Source organism: Octopus bimaculoides, chromosome 4, assembly GCF_001194135.2.
Source record: "Octopus bimaculoides isolate UCB-OBI-ISO-001 chromosome 4, ASM119413v2, whole genome shotgun sequence".
In the NCBI taxonomy this organism is placed as follows: domain Eukaryota; kingdom Metazoa; phylum Mollusca; class Cephalopoda; order Octopoda; family Octopodidae; genus Octopus; species Octopus bimaculoides.
In genome coordinates, this window is record NC_068984.1 from 140,811,237 (window position 1) to 140,824,215 (window position 12,979).

The 12,979-nt window shown below is 37.4% G+C and overlaps 1 protein-coding gene across 9 annotated transcripts in view; it reads right to left on the minus strand.

Annotated features, from left to right (window-relative positions):
- The window catches only part of LOC106877933 (uncharacterized), a 229,994-nt gene that overhangs the window by 131,984 nt on the left and 85,031 nt on the right, over window positions 1-12,979 (minus strand). For all 9 annotated transcript variants that reach the window (XM_052967535.1, XM_052967536.1, XM_052967537.1 and 6 more), the window contains exon 2: window positions 7,708-9,912. In XM_052967535.1, coding sequence (XP_052823495.1) covers window positions 7,708-9,912 — 2,205 coding nt within the window. The remainder of the gene's footprint in view (window positions 1-7,707; window positions 9,913-12,979) is intronic.

The window sequence follows — 12,979 nt, forward strand, 5'->3', positions numbered from 1 at the left end:
GGATTTTCATCGATGAGTTCATGAACTTTGGTTCTTTTCCCTAAAACTATCTATCTATATACTTTAATACTTTGATGGGTTTTGGCCAGTATTAACCCAGGCCATGTCTAACTTAATAGCACCACCTGGCAAAGTCATTCAAACCATTATAAATGTACATGTATAAAAAACAACTTCAACAACATCAAACAGTGAAAGTAACAATTAGATGGACTCTGGTTTTGGGATATTGGACATTGAGAGAAATAGACACTATAGAGATAGAAAAATGACAAATGGACACATGAATAAATTTACATGGAGACATGTGGACAAGTGTACTGGTGGGCATGTGGACTGGCAAGTGGACAGGTGTAGTATATGAAGTAGAAGGTAATGGAATAAAAACAAGGTGAGTAAAAGAAAAGCACATGTAAAAGATAATCAATAAATACGTACAAACGTGTGTGACATGTTTGATCCTGGGGTATTAGACATGGCTGATAGTTTATAACAATCTGTCAATCAGGAAGTTGTAAGGTGTATATGAGATGAGTGTATATATATATATATATATAGCCCCGGTTAGTTGGCAGGGTGTATATGAGGAAAGTAATTAGCACCAAGCTGTGGAGAGTTATTTGATGTGATTATATAACCTCCGTTTCTGACACTTGTCTATGATACTTATGGTGTATATATGTGTGTGTGAGAGAGAGAGAGATTGAGAGAGAGAGAGAGAGAGAGAGAGAGAGAGAGAGAGAGAGAGAGAGAGAGAGAGAGAGAGAGAGAGAGAGAGAGAGAGAGAGAGAGAGAGAGATAGAGATAGAGAAAGTGAGGGATTGAGCGTGAGAGAGAGAGAATGTATATACAATTATGTATGAAGGTGTGAACACTTTCTAATTAATATGCCTGAATGGGTGACTCTAAGCATATCTTTGTATGAATGTTTGTATGTGAGAACTAGTTTGTTGTGTTATCTATGTGTGTGTGTGTGTGTGTGTGTTTATATATGTACATATATGAATGTGTGTACATATGTATAGGTATGTATGTGTGTGTACTTATGTGTATATGTAAGCATGTTTATAAATATATATATCATCATCTATATATATATATATATATATATATATATATATATATATATATATATATATATATATATGTGTGTGTTTATGTATGTATATGTACTTATATGTGTATATGCATGCGTGTTTATATATATATATATCTATGTGTTTATGTATGTATGTATGCATGTACATGTGTGTGTGTGTGTGTGTGTGTGTGTGTGTGTGTGTGTGTGTGTGTGTGTGTGTGTGTTTGATCTCATGATCTTTATTGTCAATTGTTTGTGATGATAAAATATTTATATTAAGGAATTTCATTTTGATTGATAAGGCAGAGATAAGCAACCTAACACCTTTTTCACCTCTAACTACACCAACGGTTCTCAACCAGGGTCCATGTAAGATTTTTTGGGTCCACATAAGAAAAGAGTAAATTGTATTTTAAGGGCTCTTAAAAAATATTTTGCTTTAGATGTATGTTTTGGTATGTATTGCAAGACCTATGCAAGTTAATGTGTGAAAAACAAAATAAGAACTTTGATAAAACTAGTTTTTAAATATCGAATGACTATGGGGGGTCCACCAGAATAAATTAGTAATCAAAGGGGTTCATCGATAAAAAAAAATCACCAGCGCCAACACCGATAACTGTACAAGCACCACTATGGAGGTGCTTCCATGTGGTCACTGGACACCAAGTAAAAATCTTTCATGAGTCATAAACTATCATTGTCTGTAATAAAATACACATTTTATATTGTTGTCTATATTTATAAAAAAAAATGTGATGTCATGGCCTGAATGCTTTGTCGTAGATCCACTTGGTTGGAGCTGACTTGGAGCCAGACTCTGTGGGGTCCTCCACTGGACAATATAGGTTTCAAATTTTGGCACAAGGTCAGTAATTTCAGGGGAGTGAGTAAGTCAATTACATTGACCCTCCAAGGATTAACTGGTACTTATTTTACCGACCCTGAAAGAATGAAAGGCAAAGCTGACCTCAGCAGAATTTGAACTCAGAATGGCAAGACAGAAACAATGCTTTTTAGAAATATTACATCATGGTGAGCTTAGCGGTATTTCATCTGCCGTTATGTTCTGAGTTCAAATTCCGCTGACTTTGCCTTTCATCCTTTCAGGGTCGATAAATTAAGTACCAGTTATGCACTGGGGTCGATGTAATTGACTTAATCCCTTTGTCTGTCCTTGTTTGTCCCCTCTATGTTTAGCCCCTTGTGGGTAATAAAGAAATAAGAAATAATACATTTCTAAATCTCTCACAGAGATTTATTCAGTAGTGATATGATGAAGTACTTGTATGCTGTCAACATAATGTTGACAGTCCCATGAAGGGAATAATACTACTGTTGTTTAGACCTAGGAAGCTGCACCACTTCCTGTCGGCCTTGACACATTTGAAAAAATGCTGTGAAGCGTTTTTGCCAATGCGCTAAGGATTCTGCCGGCTTGCCACTTTCCCACTGGTCATTATTGACCATACACCTATACATCTATACACTGGTCTGGACAAGTGTTTTCAGGAAGACTAGTTGCTATCCCTCTCAATGCCACCCGTGCCATTGATGTTAATCCAAGAGAAAGACTGCTGTCTTTGGGGCAGATACATCTCGGCACCAGTATTGTCATTGCATCACACATCTTACCTGACCCTCTGGACCGAGATTTCTTTATTAACCTCAAAATGATGAAAGACAAAGTGGATCTTGGTGGGATCTGGACACAGAGCAAAGGGAAGGAACAAATATTGTGAGTCGTTCTATCTAAGACTCAAATGACTCAGTCCATTCCCTGCCAGACTCTTCTTCTTCTACTACTACTACTACTACTACTACTACTACTCCTACTAGTGGTAGTAGTGGTAGTAGTATCATCAGTATCACCATCATAAATACACACGTGCAAACACATATTCAGCATTAGCAAGGAAAACAGAATGCCTGCATGCTTACATATAAACATACATACATACACTAGTGTAGCTAGAGTGTGTGCCGCCCGGGGCAGTCCTTCTGTTTGCTGCCCTTGGACCCTGCCAAAAAACACGTTGCCTACAGCAGACCCAAAAGTGGTGCCCCTTTAAAAGTGCCACCCAAGGTGGACTGCCCCTATGGTCCCCCACCTCAGCTACAGCAGTACATAAATACATACATACAAGCATACATATATATATATATATATATATATATATATATATATATATATATTGGTCGATGCCAGTACTGCCTGACTAGTCCCATGCCGGTGGCACATAAAAAGCACCCACTACATTCTTGGAGTGGTTGGCGTTAGGAAGGGCATCCAGCTGTAGAAACATTGCCAGATTGGATTGGAGCCTGGTGCAGCCTCCTGGCTCACCAGCCCTCAGTCAAACCGTCCAACCCATGCCAGCATGGAAAACAAACGTTAAATGATGATGATGATGATACAGGCACAGGTGTAGGTGTTGTAAGAAGTTTGTTTCCCAACCAAATGGTTCTGGGTTCAGTCCCACTGTGTGACACCTTGGGCAAATGTCTTCTACTACAGCCTAAGGCCAACCAAATTCATGTGAATGGATATGATTGATGGAGACTGAAAGAAGCCTGTTGTATATATGTATGTGCGTGTGTGTGTTTGTTCCCTGCCATTGCTTGACAACTGGTGATTGTGTGTTTATGTGTCCATAACTTAGCGGTTTGGCAAGAGAGACCAATAGAATAAGTACTTGCTTAATAAAAGATAGCATAGCAACTGGAGTCTATCCATTTGAATAGAATTCTCCAAGGTGGTGCCCCTGCATGACCTTAGTTTAATGACTGAAACAAGCAAATGATAAAAGTAAAATGATGTAATAAGCTATCTATGGATCATACCCAATGTAAATAGATTGTTGAAAGGTGAAGTTACTGCTGTGTTCACTCAGACAAAACATCTATTATAGATCTGCAGTGTTTAAAGACACAATATACAGCAGAGGTGGGGACAAAAAAAGACCATCCCAACAGTGGTTAGCAAGAATCTATTATATTTTTGGGCCTAATTGGGCCTTATTAATAATGTGTATTGACAACCATTAGTAACATACCTAGAAGAAATTTTTTGTTACCTCTGATATACAGGAAGTAGTCAGTAATATATTTATTGGTATTGCGAATACCCGCTCAATTAGGATAAAATGCGTCTTACATTCTTGCTAGCTACTGTTGAGATGATTTTCATCTCCTTTTCATATATATTTGTCTTTATTGCCCAAATAGAGGGGACAAACAAGGACAGACAAAGGGATTAAGTCGATTACATCGACCCCAGTGCGTAACTGGTACTTAATTTATCGACCCCGAAAGGATGAAAGGCAGCGTCGACCTCGGCGGAATTTGAACTCAGAGCGTAATGGCAGACGAAATAATGCTAAGCATTTTGCCCAGCGTGCTAACGTTTCTGCCAGCTCACCACCTTCCTTTTCATATATATTATGCTTTTTAAGACAAGCCATTCATAAACGAATATTTCAGTAAATTTGCCTTTCAATGATGCATTTACATTAAATATGATACACAGATAGCTATTTTTATTTAATATGGCTTCTGTTACGTATACGGATATTATTCAGTTGGTCATTCACAATACCAGTGAATGTTTTATTCAATGTTTCATGTATATTGAATGTGACAAATCTCATCTAAACATATAATTGACTTTGAGTACACACTATTGATGAGGCTCAATGAAGCAGAAATACATATAGCATTCTCATTAGCTGTGGCTGCAATGGTTTTCATCTCCTTCCAATATATACTCTTTTACTTGTTTCAGGCATTTGATTGTGGCCATGCTGGAGCACCACCTTTACTTGAACAAATTGACCCTAGGACCTATTCTTTGTAAGCCTAGTACTTATTCTATCGGTCTCTTTTACTGAACTGCTAATTTATGGGGATGTAAACACACCAACATTGATTATCAAGCAATGGTAGGGGAACAAACACAAACAGACAAACATATATAGACATATATATATGGCCACCAGTGCGTAACTGGTACTTATTTGGTTCCAGCATTCCTGCCACTTTGGGCATCTGGCCTGGAAGTCGTCTTCCATAATAAGCAAATCGAGGACCGACTGTGATTTGGTCCGGATCTTGACAACGGTGTTAAAACAGCAACCTTTGAGCTGCATTTTCATCTTGGAGCAAAGAAATGGAAGTCTGCAGATGCCAAATCTGGAGAATAGGATGGGTGCGGAAACGATGCCATGTTGATGTTGGTGAGAAACTCATGAGTGAGGAGAGCTTGGTGGAAAATCTAATTCTTTGTGCTCCACAGATCTGGTTGCTTTTGTCGAATGTCTTCCCTCAAATGTTTCAAAACATGGCAGCAGAACTCTTGACCGACCCTGGGGAACGAATTCTCAATGCACAATACCACAGATGTCAAAACAAAGGGACGAACACGCTCTTGACCGAGCTGCAGATATTCTTCTACTTTTGAAGAGTCAGTGTCGCTTGAAACATTGCATACAACCCATTACCTCATTGCCATAAGCTTGCTGAAGCATGCTCAGTGCAGCAGTCTTCCATGTTGGCTCTTTGATCCTATCCACGACAAAATTGCAGACTATAGCATACACGTGATTACAAAAACAGAAATTTCACTAACCGTAAGGTAAACACAGTACAGTTACTTTGACGCACTGCCGCATCAAGGTCATTGCTAGCTCTTGCTGTGCACACACAAATGGGTGCTACCCTCTATTCTAATACGGATATTTGTTCTGTAGTAGGGACACACCTTCGTCTCTCTTACTATTAGAAATGCAGTGAACCATTGACTGGTTTAGAACTTGTTATAACAATACAAATCAAAGGCATAGACAGGTTCTAGAGTTAGCAAGAGCAATCACATAAAGAAAGTGCCATGATGCATACCAAACAATCTTCAACTCATTTCTCTTAATTTATGCAAAATATTTCATTAGTTATAATGTATGTAATTGTATTCTGCATTCATTAATTTCATGTTTCAGTAACAATGTCATTATGTACGAAAATTACAATTACTGATATAAGGTAATTAATTAGTTAAAAGAAATTATTGAAATAGCACCAGTTTTGAAAAATATGCCAAGTGGGACTGACTGCCTCCTTTGCTCCTCCATTAGCTGTGCCACTGATGCTAATTATTCATAAATTACAGTATGAAACAAGAATGAATAATTGAGCTTTCATTAGAATTGAAAATGTTTATTAATTAACATACTAATATGAATTACAAGTACATTAACACAGAGTACATTATAATGGGATATAAATTGTTTAATTTTGCTTAAAATCACATATGATGACTCATTATATACACATATGCTGAATAAATTGTTTATTAAGTCTTAAACTAACTAAACTATTTTTAGTAATTGAAATGATAATAAAAAACCTGTTTTAGCACAGATTTATTTCGTATTTTATACACTGCCTTCTCAGTTGTTACACGCTTCTTTTATTACTCAGTTTTTTTTAGTTCATTATGATATATGGTTTGCATGAATATGTTTGTGTATTTCTTTACATATTAAACTATTAGTAGCGCTTAAATACAAGTATTGTGACCTTTAAATAAATATTTATCTCTCACCAAATAGAGGACTTTTTTTGTTGAATTTTCTATCATGGAACACTACATTATATATCATCATCATCATCGTCGCTTAACATCTGCCTTCCATGGGTGAGATAGTTTCACAAGAGCTGGCCAGGCAGAAGCCTGTACCAGAATTCTGTGAATGCTTTGGCAGGATTTTTACAGCTGGATGCCCTTCCTATCACCAACCACTCTGTAGAGTGGACTTAGTGCTTTTTATGTGGCACAAACACAGGCGAGGTCAGTTTTAGCAAGGTTGTTACAATTGGATGCCCTTCCTAACACCAACCACTTTACAGTGTGGACTGGGTGCTTTTAAGTGGCACCTGCACTGACAGGGTCACCAAGTACCTTGCAAGACAAAAATAAAAAAAACTTTCAAGAAGGGAAAGGGCATTGGAGGAGGTGATCTTGTGTCAGATGGTGAAGGGTTATAGTGAAGTAGAAACAGATAGCTTAATGTAGAGGAAGCACAAGGTGAGAGAGAGAGAGAGAGAGACAGACAGACAGACAGAGAGATCGAGAATGAAGACAGCAACATTGATCATGTTTGGATAGTGCTTTTTATGTGGTACGGGGGCCAGTCAGTGGGTTTGGATGGTGCTTTTTATGTGCCACCGGTCGGGGGTGTGGGTGTTTTTAGAAATTGAGAAGCAATTAATTTTTTTAAGGTTTAGTTAGAAAGAAGGGGCAGGCCCATGGGATTACTATGGATTATGTCTGTCTGAGTGTATTTGATAAGAAAAATCAGGTAGAAGGGGCAGTTATTAAAACCTTAACATGACCATCCAGATGAGTAAAACTGAGATGATTAATGCTCATTTTGAGTTGTTTTTATTTAATGTCTGAAGAAAAGATGCGGGTTTGAAGAAAATAATGTGTATATACAGAGAAGGAAAGAGGGAGAGGGGAGAGAGAAAAGGAGGGGGAAGAGAAAAGGGAGAGGGAAGAGAGAAAAGGAGGGGGAAGAGAGAAGGGAGAGAAAGAAATACTAAATAACATAATAAATATAAATACTTACTTAGGATCAACAAATTGTTTTGTCATCTGTTTATCAGGAAATGTAACAAATATTTCCTTCTTTGGAATTGGCGGAAGCATTGATTTGGTTTGGGTTGTGGGAGGATATTGTTGGTTTTCTGTTGGTGCCTTTTCCTTCATATCTACTTTTAAGGCCCTTGCCACTGTAGATGGTGAGGGGGGCTGTTTTACCCCCAGAGGCAGCGCCAGAGGAGTTTTCGGTGATCTTGGTGCTCTTTTGGTCGGTGTGTTACTGTCAACATGTTTCAATGGTGTCTTCACTTGGAAACTGTTGTCTACATTCTCAGGGTTGTATTGTCCCTGCGGTTCAGCTCTTGCACTTGAAGAGCTGTAGCTATTACGACAGAAGTTGTGCCTTTGTTCTTGGTTGCTGTACTCGGTGGAGTATGCTGTCATGTGGTTTCCTTGTTGGGGTTGGGCATTGTTGTGACCTTGTAAGTGTTGAGTGCCCATTTGAGGCACATTAGGGGAGTAACCCTCAAACTGATTATTGCCATTTTGCATAGGGTATGAGCTGTAATCACCAGTTGAATATTGCTCCATTTTTGTAGGAGAATAGGCACTGTAACCCTGAGCATTGAAGTTTGTGGCTTTCTGGTCAAGACCTTTCATATTTTGATTTGAATTAATTCTTTGTTGGTGTGGGGAATGGCCGGTTCCAATGGACTGTGTACCCATGTGAGGAGAAGGTGTGCGATGATACTTGTTTGCTGTATACTGTGCCTTTGTTGAAGAAGGCATGTTACTTGTAGGAGAATGCTGCATGTGTCTGCCTGGTGAAGAAGGAATCTGGGACAGAGGAGACCCAGTACCAGGTACTCTTGGGGAATTTGTCACATTTGCAGAAGGCTGTGACATGGGAAGATCTTCAGTATAAGCATAGGGATACTCTTGTTCTTGCATTGGAGTGTCATAATATTCTGGAGGATATCTCTGGTCAACAACTGGTGGCATATCCCTACCATATCCATCGTGTTCTTGCATATAATCTTCATTGTTTACATTCCTTGGTGATGTGGAACCTTTTCGAGTTCGAGACCTGCTTCTGTGAGACCCAGGAGAATGTTGCATTGCAGCATTCCTGTTTGATTGGTGAGTATAGGGGCTGTTATCTAAGTCTGAATCTCTTTGGGGGTTTTCTGTTTGGTAGAAATCATTGGCACTTGGAGGATAACCTCCTGATCCTTGGTTTGAACCTGGAGTACCATAATTCTGAGCCGAGTGTGGAGATTGCCGACCATGTAGTTGAGTGTGGTCAGTTGGTAAACTAGGACGCCTGTGGCCATGTGACTGCTGTGGAGAGTTATAATAATTATCAGGCTGGTTGTATTCTTCCTCATACATACAATGGTCATATTGTTCTTGTTGAAAGGTGGGTTCCCTCTCAGTTTCATGTGGGTAATATTGGTCAGATTGCTGATAAGGCACAGGATTTTGTTGAGGGGAACCGCCGGGCTTTTGACCATGATGTACAGAAGAGGCATGTGGACTATATTGAGGCTGATGTGAGGTAGTGTTCAAATTTGTGTGTTTGGGAGATGGTGAGTTGGTGTGACTGTGTGGAGTTTGCAAAGAAGAAGGATAGGGTTGGGAAGGTGCTTGGTGCTTTGGAGATGGATAAGCATCCCTAGTTAAAGTTTGTGATACCAGTTTTGAGTGGGGGGGAGAGCTTGGACGTGGGGGTGGTGATGAAGGAGTGGCCATATGTTGCGGGGAACGATTATAAAAATCAGGATTGGGTTGAGGGCTTTGTGATTGAGGAATATTTTTTGGAACATCATCAGGTAAGGAGATCTGAGGTGAAATATTTGTAGGGCTTCCCTGGCTCCGTTGATATAAATGGTTATCAGGCAGTGGGGTGGAAGAGCCATTCAAATTTCCTCTGGGACCAGTTTCAGGGTCTTTTACCAGGCCAGTTTGAATGGGTTGGGGTTTGTTTGACTGGTTTGTTGTTTGGCCCTTGTTTGATGCTGAAGTATATTCAGCTTTACTTTCAGGGGTCTGATTTCTGTTTGGATCTGTTAACATTTGGTTTTGTGGCAAAGAAGTGGGTTTTCCTGCAACAGGAGCTGGTGTGGTCTTTAGAGATGGTTTGCTGGGAGTTCCATTTTCTCGTCTTGGGGATGATTTTTTCACCTTTCCCTTCATCACGATTACTGAACCCTTTTTAGGGGAAAGGGATTTTCTGAAAAAGGAAAAAATAAAAATAAATAAATAAACAAGGAGTTGCATTATTTCACATGGAGATAATTTGTTACAAAATAACATTTAGGAAATAAGATCTTTATGAAATTGGAAGTATAAAATATGAAATAAGAAAATCTGAGAAGCTCAGAGATTCAATGAGGGCCCAGGGTTGTAGTTTCAACACCCAACTAACATATTGTGGAATATACGTATATAAAACATAGAGATGTATGTATGCAGTGGAAAACTTGGTCTAAAAATATTGGTTGCCAGGAGACTAAGGGGTCCTACCCACAACTACAAAAGGGGCCCACCTGCAACTACAATGCTATCATTTAATTGTTTTTTTTTGTTTTGTTAAAGGTATTCTTTTTAACTGTCTACAAACACAGCCAGGCTGAAATAATTAATGCATTCTTCCAGGAGTGAATAAAATATTCTGAAACTTGGAGGGATGGGCCCCTTAGATACTAACATGGGACCCCATATATGGATTCTAATGGCACAGAGGCTCACTTGCCATTGGGCAAGCTGGCAACCTGGCCAGTCCACGATTGTATGTATGTATGTTTGTATCTATTTATACATATACATACATACATATATATATATATATATATGTATATATATATAGACGGTTTAGATATAGATTCAAGGTTGAATATGGTACTTATGCGTAGGCACCCGAATATCGCATCTCAAAAGGATAGGTGATTAAAATCAAAAAATAAGCAACACGGATTTCAAAGGTGATTGCAGTACGCACGTTTCATGCTACTTCAATTTATTTAAGTAGTGCTAGCATTACTTTAAATGCAATATGAAGAGCAATCTTCAGCTGCACGAAAATGCAGAAAAAATTACTGTAGAAAAGACATTATAAATGTGGCAACATTTCAAATCCAAGTGGGAGAGAGAATACATATATATATATATACACATATGTATATATACATGTATATACATATATTTGCATACGTATGTATATACATATATGTATATATATGTGTGTGTGTGTGTGTATGCATGTGTGGGTGTATATGTGCATGCATGCGTGTGTGTGTGTATGTGCATGCATGTGCATGTGTGTGATAGAAACAATGTTCTCTTTTAGTTTGATGCAAATTTCAATAAGGTTACTGCTAATCTAGTTATTTAACCCTTGGTGAATCTTAATCAAGCATGTTTTGATCAAAGACATTCCAGCCTATCTTTTTTAAAGGAGTGTCTACCAATTCCTTATGTAATATATAACCTTTCACTTCTGGTGTCTTTCGAGTTGTGGAGCATCCTGATGAGGGGAGTGTCTGGTTCATTTAAAATATGAAATTCATCTCATATTAACTGACATGCCTCCGAAACGGCCCGTCGATGAAACTTTTAGATCCATTGAACATTGTCTCTAACTTTAGTACGTCCGTATAATGCTTTAAAATGTCTGACTCTCTACTTAGCACACACTTTGTGTTGTAACTTGAAATCTTTAGTCCTTGTAACATATCCTATGAACTTATAATTTACAATATCCTATTTCATATCGACGTATTGTATTTTAAAATGCCTATGTATTCATAAATGTTTTTTTATATATTTTTAAATATCTAAGTATTTTTAAATATTCTAAGTGCTTGTATTCTGACCTCTAAATTTTTATTCCTCTATAGGGTTAGGGTTAGGTTTATATAACTCACTATGTTTTATATAATATTGACATTTTTATATCTTATTATATGTATCTTTTGTACTTATTTTACTTACATATTTTAAAAAATGCTTATGTATTTATAAATGTTTTTAGATATTTTTAGATATTTGCGGGCTTATAAAAATCTGTATATGTCTATATGCTTGTATGTCATTAATACTTCTATTAAGTTGAGCTTTATGTTGCTTTATTAATGTCGAAGTAAGAGTACATATATATTGAATATTCTGCTGGATAATAGGTTATGTTCCTCTAGTTTTCCACTCGTATTGCTTCCACTGAAATTATATATATATATATATATATATATATATATATATATATATATATATATATATATCAAAATAAGCAACAAGGATATCCAGAGGTAATGCAGTATGATTGTTTCAAGCAACTCCATTTAATTGAACAATGCAATCATTACATCAATTTAAATGCAGAGCAATCCTCAGCTGTACAAAGACATAGAATTTAATTAAATTAAAACAGATGGACACATTAGTATAATTTTACCTAAAATCTCTAAGGTAAGGAGATAGGCAAAGAACATGCTGCCTTCATCCACTATGATTTCTGCTGGGTGATGAGTGTGTCTCTAGACTTCTTCAGAGGGTCTAAGTGGTTAGGAGGGTCAATACATATAATCAACAGTTAACAATAGGTACAGTGTATTTGTCATTATTGTAAAGGGCAGAAAAAGAATAGGAGCAAACATGAGGCTGTGAGAGAAGTACTTGCTCCTATTCTTCTTCTGAAGAGATGGAGATGGCATGGAGGATTTTGCTGCCTCTTGGCAGAAACGACTGTAAGGAACTGATCTTTTGCTCTCTTCTGTAATATTAATACATGTGTGTGAACACATAGTTACAACATGTGTATGACACACTGGAATATCTACCGGTTAATGTATGTCATTTTTGTATCTTCTTCATTTTCTTTTTTGCCGTATGAATTAAGGGTAAACCACTTTTTACCCCCGACCATATATAACACTCAATTGCAAGATTGCCACGCAATAACCAGCATTTGAGTATGAATAATTGGGTACACTACCAGCAGTATATTGGATAGGTACTATCCCTTAGGTGGTTGGTTTCCCAACCTCTCTCACACAAATATATATATATATATATATATTTATTTATTTATTTATTTATGTGTTTCAGCCTAGTGGCTGCGGTCAGGGACAAAATCCAAAATTACAGGTAAAAAACTCAATTAAAATCAATTTATAAAAAATTAATATTAAATTGAGCCTTATAGATAAAGTATATATAAAATATATAGTTTTAGGGAAAATAACCAATTTTCAAGAACTCATCGATGAAAATCCACTATCACATATAGAAAAATTAATAAT